The sequence below is a fragment of the Geotrypetes seraphini genome, chromosome 2 (genome assembly GCF_902459505.1).
Source record: "Geotrypetes seraphini chromosome 2, aGeoSer1.1, whole genome shotgun sequence".
In the NCBI taxonomy this organism is placed as follows: Eukaryota; Metazoa; Chordata; class Amphibia; order Gymnophiona; family Dermophiidae; genus Geotrypetes; species Geotrypetes seraphini.
In genome coordinates this window covers 521937309-521946542 of record NC_047085.1, presented here as the reverse complement: position 1 = coordinate 521946542, position 9234 = coordinate 521937309, and the positions used below count along the sequence as shown (strand labels likewise).

Sequence of the window (9234 nt, the reverse complement as noted above, 5' to 3'; positions counted from 1 at the left end):
GGGAGGAACTGGAGCTGGAGAGGGAAAGGGGCCTGCTTTGGGGAAGAGGTGTGCTTGGAGGCAGACAGCTTTGCTTGGGGGGGGGAAGACAGAAGGGGTGGCCACGGAGACACAGTCAGGGAGGAACTGGAGGGCCAGAGAGAAAGGGGTCTGCTTTGGGGGAGGGGTGTGCTTGGAGGCAGACAGCTTTGCTTGGGGGGGGGAAGACAGAATGGGAGGCCACGGAGAGACAGTCAGGGAGGAATTGGAGGGCTAGAGGGAAAGAGGGTCTGCTTTGGGGGGAGGGGTGTGCTGGGAGGCTAGACTAGCTTTGCTTGGGAGGGGAGACAGAAGGGAGACCACGGAGACACTGTCAGGGAGGAATTGGAGGGGTAGAGGGAAAGGGAGCTTCTTCGGGGGGAGGGGTGTGCTGGCAGATCATTTTGCTTAGGGGGGGAAGACAGAAGGGGGGCTACGGAGAGACAGGGAGGAACTGGAGGGGAGAGGGAAAGGGGGCTGCTTTCTAGCACCCGTTAATGTAACGGGCTTAAAGACTAGTTTAGAATATTGTGTACAATTCTGGAAGCCACACCTTCAAAAAGATATAAAAAGGATGGAGTTGGTCCAGAGGAAGGCTACTAAAATGGTGTGTGGTCTTCATCATAATGCGTATGGGGACAGACTTCAAGATCTCAATCTGTATACTTTGGAGGAAAGGCGGGAGAGGGGAGATATGATAGAGATATTTAATCCAATCCAGTCCTTAGGTTTATATATTGGGTCTTTCCCAAAAGGGACTCAATCCGATTCACAAAATTAACCCAAAAGGGTAAGAGAAAATAATTAAATACCTACGTGATGTAAATGCACATAAGGTGAGTCTCTTTCATTTGAAAGGAATCTCTGGAATGAGAGGACATAGGATAAAGAGGTAATAGACTCAGGGGTAATCTAAGAAAAAACTTTTTTACAGAAAGGGTGGTAGATGGGTGGAACAGTCTCTCAGAAGAAGTGGTAGAGACAGACATTGTGTCTGAATTCAAGAAGGTGTGCAATAGACACATGGGATCTCTTAGAGAGAGGAAGATGGAATTGTTACTGCGGATGGGCAGACTGGAAGGGCCATTTGGTCTTTATCTGCAATCATGTTTCTATGTTTCCTCAGTAAGAAAGAGACCTCTTTTGTGGTAATAGAAGTGAACTCTTTCCAGCATCTTGATCTCACTCCTATCTGGGTTATCTGGTATACTGGCAATATTCCCTTTTCACTAAACCATTTGTCACACTAAGAATATGGAAATGGTTTCACTTCAGTGTGAATTCTCTGGTGTCTTATGAGGTTACTCATCTTACTAAAGCTTTTACCTCACTCAGTACATGTAAATGGTTTCACTCTAGTGTGAATTCTCTTATGTCTTGTCAGTGTTGCCTTATCATGAAAACTTTTACCACACTCAGTACATGTAAATGGCTTCATTCCTGTATCTACTGAAACTTTTACCACATTCAGTACATGAACATTGTTTAACTTCAGTGTGAATTCTTTGGTGTCCTATGAGTATTGTCTTATCATGAAAGCTTTTACCACACTCAGTACATGTAAATGGATTCTCTCCAGTGTGAATTCTGTGGTGTGCTGTGAGTGTTCGCTTATCACAAAAGCTTTTACCACATTCAGTACATGTAAATGGTTTCATTCCAGTGTGAATTGTCAGGTGACTTTTTAGATGTACCTTGCATCTGAAGCTTTTACCACACACAGTACATGTAAATGGTTTCTCTCCAGTGTGAATTCTCTTGTGTGCTGTGAGTTTTTGCTTATCACAAAAGCTTTTACCACACTCAGTACATGTAAATGGTTTCATCCCAGTGTGGATATTCTGATGACTTGTCAGGCTTCTCTTCCGACTAAAGCTTTTCCCACAATCAGCGCATGAAAATGATTTTACTCCTGTGTGGATTGTCAGATGAGTTTTGAGATATGCCTTGCTTCTGAAGCTTTTACCACACTCAGTACATGTAAATGGTTTCTCTCCAGTGTGAATTCTCTGGTGTGCTGTGAGTGTTTGCTTATCCCAAACACTTTTACCACAGTCAGTACATGTAAATGATTTCATTCCAGTGTGGACTGTCAGGTGACTTTTTAGATGTGCCTTGCTTCTGAAGCTTTTACCACACTCAGTACATGTAAATGGCTTCATTCCTGTATGGATTCTCAGATGAATTTTGAGATTTGACTTGCTTCTGAAGCCTTTACCACACTCAATACATGTAAATTGTTTCTCTCCAGTGTGAATTCTCTGGTGTGATGTGAGTGTTTGCTTATCATAAAAGCTTTTACCACACTCAGTACATGTAAATGGTTTCATTCCAGTGTGGATATTCTGGTGTCTTGTCAGGCTTCCCTTCAGACTAAAGCTTTTGCCACACTCAGCGCATGTAAATGGCTTCATTCCTGTATGGATTCTCAGGTGAATTTTGAGATGCGACTTAATTCTGAAGCTTTTACCACACTTAGTACATGTAAATGGTTTCTCTGCAGTGTGAATTCTCTGGTGTGCTGTGAGTGTTCGTTTATCACAAAAGCTTTTACCACACTCAGTACATGTAAATGGTTTCTCTCCAGTGTGAATTCTCTGGTGTGCTGTGAGTGTTCGTTTATCACAAAAGCTTTTACCACACTCAGTACATGTAGATGGTTTCTCTCCAGTGTGAATTCTCTGGTGTGCTGTGAGTTTTTGCTTATCACAAAAGCTTTTACCACACTCAGTACATGTAAATGGTTTCATTCCAGTGTGGATATTCTGGTGTCTTGTCAGGCTTCCCTTCTGACTAAAGCTTTTGCCACACTCAGCACATGTAAATGGCTTCATTCCTGTATGGATTCTCAGGTGAATTTTGAGATTTGCCTTTTTACTGAAGCGTTTACCACACTCAGTACATGAAAATGACTTCATTCCTCTGAGGATTTTCTTCTTCATTCTGTGGTTTCCTTTCCAGCAAGTGAATTTACCACGGTCAGCACAAGTAAATAGCCTTTCATCTTTCTCAGTTTCCTGATATTCTGGGATATTTGCCATCTTGCAAAATATTTCTTCAGATTTAGTAGAAGTGGCTGATTCCTCACCAGTTTCAGCCTTTTTATGATCTGTGAATGGTTCCCCTTGACTGAAGCTTTTCTGACATTCGGTATTTAAAACTGATCTTTCTCCTGGGTGAAATTTGTTTTTTCTTGTGAAATTCTTATCCTGGTTTATATTTTTTTTACAACCAGGATATGAAGATATTCTCTTGTCAGTATTGTTTTTCTGGCATTTTGTCATGTTTCCTTTATTGAAAAGGTTTTCCCCATATTCGATACTTGTACACATTCTCATTCCTTCATTATTTTTCCTGTGTTGCATTAGCTCTTTCTTCCCATTGAAATCTTTCCCACAATCAGAACATGTAAAATGTGTCTCTTTTAAGCAGGTTTTCTGTTCTCCCTTTTGACTGGAGGTTTCCCCACAGTCCGTACATGTAAATGATCTCTCTTCAGTATCAGATCTCTGATGTGGTTTCAGAATTGAACGATCGCTGAGGAATATCTCACATATATCACAAGGACATCTTTGATCTCTCATCTGGTCCGTCTGGTCTTCCTCTGTCTGTGTGACCTTGAGCAGAGCTGACTCTCCTGGTGAATACTTTTGATTTTTTTCCTTCTCTCCCCAGTTCATTTTCTCTGCTTCTGATAACATCTTTACTCCTTCAGGCTTCTCACTGAGCTTCCAGGGATTATTTTTAGGGTCATCTTTTTCTAAATAAAAAATAGCATTGTATATTATTGTAGGAGTAAAACCTTTGAACAAGTTCAGTAATACAAAACCCCTTTGTAAATTTACCACCCACTCACTGTTCAGAAAACAACATTTCCAAGCTGATCAGTACCAGAGATGCAAATAAGAGTGTGTGATCATATTCAAGTCAATATTTAAAAGTGCTTTTTTGGTCTTTCCACATAGGTATAAGAAAATCCATGCTGAGTCCGGGCCAAGGTCCATCAAGTCCTGCATCCTGTGTCCAACCTGGCCCCTCCGGTCACAAATGCCAGGCAGATCCATAAAGTAGATCCGGTTCCTGGCTCTCCTAAGTCTACCTTACTAAAAATCTTTTTATGGACTTTTCCTCCAGAAACTTGTTCTAACCTTTTTTGAACCCTTCTATATATATATTTTTCTTTTTATTTATCAAATTTTTCATACAATTCTTCAAGAACAGTAAAGGATAAAGATATACATCAAAAGGAAAAAAAGAAAAGATATCATAAGTATCTAATATAAATCTTTCTAGCCCACATTAATTTGGGGGGAGCCACCATAAGATCAAATACAATTAAAGGAAATAACATATCAATCTTGAGAAAAGATTAAACTATAATTATAAATAAAAATCCAACTTAAGTAACATTAGCATTCCCATTCCCATCACCTGCAACTGAAAACTAATCACCATCAATCAATAATCACACAACTCAATTTTATTGGAAGAAATATTTGGCCGCAGCTTTATTATCTATCTGAATATTATCTTCACTTACAATACAATCTGTGTCCAAAAACCAACAAACCCCCAATGCATATTTCACACATCCCCAGGGAGCTATTCGGTGTCGAAACTAGCTCCCGTTAAGTCTTTAAATTTATCTCCTGGGACCACAACTGAAGTAATGCCACTTATTTTACCTCATTGGAATGACTACGAGACAGCATTGTATGTTCCAAAAACAGACAATATTTGTTTATTGTTAGTATAAAAACTTACAAAATTGCAGTAGCAAAGGCGTAGTAGAAAGAAAATATATTGTCAGTTCAGAATATGCAATGGAGAGCAGAACTAACACTCATATGCTTAGCAGGGGGCTAGCAATTCCCCGCAGCATAAGTAAGCAAATCTCTCTGGCTCCTATGATGCACATGTTTTTTATACAGAGAAATTTTTTCTTTGTTCCAAAAAGCAGCACATCCCCGACTTCTGGTCATGTAATTCCCTATTGGTACAAAAATGTATACCTAACTATTCCTCCCCTCAGTCCACGCCTCTCTCACTTCCCCCCCCCCCCCAGAAGGGGGGCCCTTGCAAAAACAGAGAATTCTTCATGAACTTTCTTCCTCCATCTCTGAGATCCTTAGCACCTTGCAGATGCTAATTTGTGGTTTTACAATTCTGTGCATCTTCAGGATGGCGTCCTTGTATGCTGAAAGTTGGCCAGGGTAACCTTTCAACAACCCAGCTGTGCTTGTCGGTTCAGCAAATGTTTTGGTACCAAGTTCTCTCATCTCTCTACACCCACATCATTCTGCAGGGATCCTTGCTCATTATAAATGTTTTATGGCTTTCCAGGGTGCCTGGCATATGAAGTCATACAGCACTGATAACAGTTCAGCAGAACCTTGGAGAAATATCCTCCCAGCAGGGAATGGAGACAGGAACTTTGCAGTACAAAGGCCAGCTGGGTTAGCATTTCAAAGGATACATGTGTTCACAGATAGCAAGGTACAGGCTGGGCCTGGCTGTGTGAAAATATAGGTTTAAAATGTCTGTAGTGTCCAGCATACACAAGTGAGGCCAGTATGTCCAGTTTATTCATCTGTATGTCCTGGTTATCCATTTCACAACCCACTGACACTTTACTGAGCAACTGGTTCCTGCCCCAGACCACCAGTGGAGCCCCCCATACCGAGAACACTGAGTACGATATGCCTATGAAAATGGTAAAATTACTAAAATCAAAATACACCATATTCACCACACTCCCCTTATCCAAACCCACCTCTAGTGAATCCCCAAGCTCTGTTGTAAAAGTGTTTCTATTGAGTTACTTACCAAAAAGTCAAACTTACCGGCCTGTATATCCCTAGTGCTGCCTTTTTTTCATTTGTTGTGTAGAGAAACCACATCCTCCCTGCTCTATTCCTGCATTACCCACTCCTGACTCTAAAGACGCAGTGAGAAGGTCAGTCATCAGAGTCACCAGAACTACCCCCAAATTCCTGCATTACCCTTGGATGTACCTCGCAGTATCCACCCGTAGTTCTAATGAACCCTCACAAACCCAAGCCACTCCTGCCCCACTCACATGAGATGTTTGTACACCCTCCTCCCCAAACACTTCAGCTGTGAACCCAGAACAGAAAATATAAGTGAAGAAGTCAGTTATCTCTTTATTAGCTGCTACTTATTGCCCCCTTGTACCCTTGGGTTCCACAATGCCACTTTTGCATGTCTTCCTATCCCTAATAAATCTAAAAATGTCTTGTCTCCCATCATTACCGTGGCAGCTATTTATCCTTCCATCTCCATCTTCGCTTTCCAGAATACTCGACTAACCCCCCCCCCCCCCTTAACTCTATCCAATAGTGCCTCTAATACCTTGCACCTCATAAGAACATAAGAATTGTGATACTGGGACAGACCAAAAATCCATCAAGAACATTATCCTAACCCAGGACCCAAGAACCTAGTGAGATCCTATAATCCAAATTCCATGCCCAATATCATAGGAATAAGCAGAGGATTTCCCCAAGCCATCTCAATAAGGCCCTATGTACTTCTCTTTTAGGAAAGTATCCAAACCTTTTTTTAAACCCCGCTAAGCTAACTGATTTCACCTTGTTCTCCAGCAATGAATTCCATAGATTAATCACATGTTGTGTGAAGACATATTTCTCTGGTTTGTTGTAAATCTAGTATTGAATAGAATCATTGCACACCCCCTAGTCCTAGTATTTTTGGAAAGAGTGAACAAGTGATTCACATCCACCCTTTTCACTGCACTCCACTCAGTATTTCCTATACATGACATACAGAATAGGTTGTTACCCTTACAATAACTTTGTTCAGGTTTGCTCACCACTTACCTAGATGATTCCCCACTAGCACTGCAGGACAAATAAACCAAACCCTCAACTTTACTACAATGACCCCTCTCTCTTTCCACAGAGACAGACACCAAGAAATCTATTTCCCCCTAACACACCCAGAAAAACACCACAAGTACATAATATGAATGTACCTGAAACACCAAGAACAGGTCCTCTCCAGCTAAGCTAACGAATCAGGCAGCTTGACACCGTGCTGAATCGCCACAGAAAGAACGCCAGTCACAAGAAGACCCAAGAGACCCAGAAAGGCCACAGCACAAAAGGAAAATTAGGAAGATGGCCCCTATTGACACTCCAAACAAAATTTTAAATCACAATGCTGCGAAAATGGTGATGCCGTATAGTCATGCAGCCGCTGAGCACACAACTATTGCAAAGGCAGTGAATAACTAGTTTACTTTGGGGTCCTTTTATCAAGCTGGGGTAGGGGTTTAACGCACATAATACTGTGCATTAAAACACCTGCCGTGCTAGCCGCTAACGCCTGCATTGAGCAGGCATTAATTTTTTAGCTGTCCGTGGGGGTTAGCGCGTGATGAAATGTACGACATGCTAACCCCACTAGTGCGGCTTGATAAAAGGACCCCTTTATCTTTCTCTTGTTCACGAAAACTTAGCAATTACTGAGCTGTGTGGGGTTTCAAAAAATAAATTCCTTCTCTTCTATTTTGATTATACACTTACAAGGAAATTTTAGAAAAAAAACTAGCAGCTAGTACAGGGGTAGGCAATTCCGGTCCTCGAGAGCCAGAGCCAGGTCAAGTTTTCAGGATATCCACAATAAATAATAATAATAACTTTATTTTTGTATACCGCAAATATCACAAGCAGTTCAGAGTAGTTTACAGAGGAAGAGACTGTACACAGACAGCGATGTTACAGAAAATATTTCCAAATTACGTTGGTAAGTCGAGAGAAGTTAGGTATGACCGGAAGAATATCAGGGATACAAGAAGTATTTCAGTGGTACAACAAGGCGGGAAGGAGTCAGAGAAATTTATCAAAGAGATAGGTTTTAATTGATTTCCTAAAGGATTGGTGGGAGGGGGTGTTTGCGATGAGGGTGGTTAGGCATTTATTCCATTTGCCTGCTTGGAATGACAAAGTTCTAACGAGGAATCTCTTGTAGATTAATGGCCTTGTCCTATGCCTTAAGTAGTCCTGAGGAGAGCCAGCTTGGTTTACCTGGACAGGTACGGATGATGAAATGAGCAAACATGAAATAATAAAAAATTCAGCCATTAAGTTTAAGTTTAATTTTTATTAGGATTTTATATACCGCCTATCAAGGTTTTCTAAGCGGTTTTACAATCAGGTACTCTTTCTCACATTGCACCAGGATTTACTAGTTAGAAAAACCTGTTGATAGATAGGGCCTAATCCAAGAGCAAGTGAGAATGTAGTATTGGTAGCTAAATATATGAAAAATGGATAAGTTGGAATATAATAATCAGAAATACAAAAGTAAAAGACAGGAATTTAAGTTAACATATTGATTTGACACATGTCTCATGTGCTTGAGGGTACAGGAAGGCAGGCTAAGACATTCTGTGATTGATAACCACCATACCAAATTTATCCCAGATGGAAAAGCTTAAATTTTATAGGGCTTCTTTGTTCTGAAGAGTGACCAGCCTGAACTAGGCCAATCCTCAGGGAGATATAGGCAGACAGGAGTTGGCTTTTGACGTGGTATCCACATACCAGGGGGCCCTAAGGTTGCCATGACTTGAGTTTTGCTGTGGGAAAGACAGATCGAAACCATATGTGTATCATTGTATGGATAGATCCAAAATTAAGTTTTAGTAAGTCGGTAAAATTACACAATATGAGTTTACTTTTGTAGCTATAGGTCACAAGTTAACAAGTATAGATTAGGATATATTTTATTTTACTTTTCATATTTCTGAAATCCTGAAGAGATCCTAACAGGCTGCTCTGGTGTTTGACCTCTGACCTTAAGCAACTTTTTTCTACTTTTAGAAATTGATGGGAGGGGGAGCTAACTGCTCCGTCCATCTTTTTCTTTGTTCAGTCTTAGTGAGACAGAAATGATTTTCTCAGTACAGAGAGGACACACTGATTTTTACAGGAAAGGATTTAAAAGCTGAATAGTTTTTGTGAGTATATTACAATATCTGTCTATGTATTTCTTCTTTTTATAAAATATGTAAGCTTAATGTGAGTATGTAACTTTTTAGGTATAAGGATGCAATTTTAGGAAAGCTCCTGTGACACGCCTATATGAAGCTAGCCTTATATGGAAACAAATACTGTGGACCAGTTAGATTGTAACGAAGAAATGTCGTCATTTAGGATATATATGGATGTG

General features: G+C 40.6%; 1 protein-coding gene across 1 annotated transcript in view; it reads right to left on the bottom strand.

Moving 5' to 3' along the window:
• Nucleotides 1–1287: 1287 nt before the first annotated feature.
• Nucleotides 1288–9234, bottom strand: part of LOC117354734 (gastrula zinc finger protein XlCGF58.1-like) — a 44955-nt gene continuing 37008 nt past the window's right edge. Inside the window, exon 3 of the mRNA XM_033932674.1 lies at nucleotides 1288–3778. Coding sequence (XP_033788565.1) covers nucleotides 1434–3778 — 2345 coding nt within the window. The 3' untranslated portion in view covers nucleotides 1288–1433. The remainder of the gene's footprint in view (nucleotides 3779–9234) is intronic.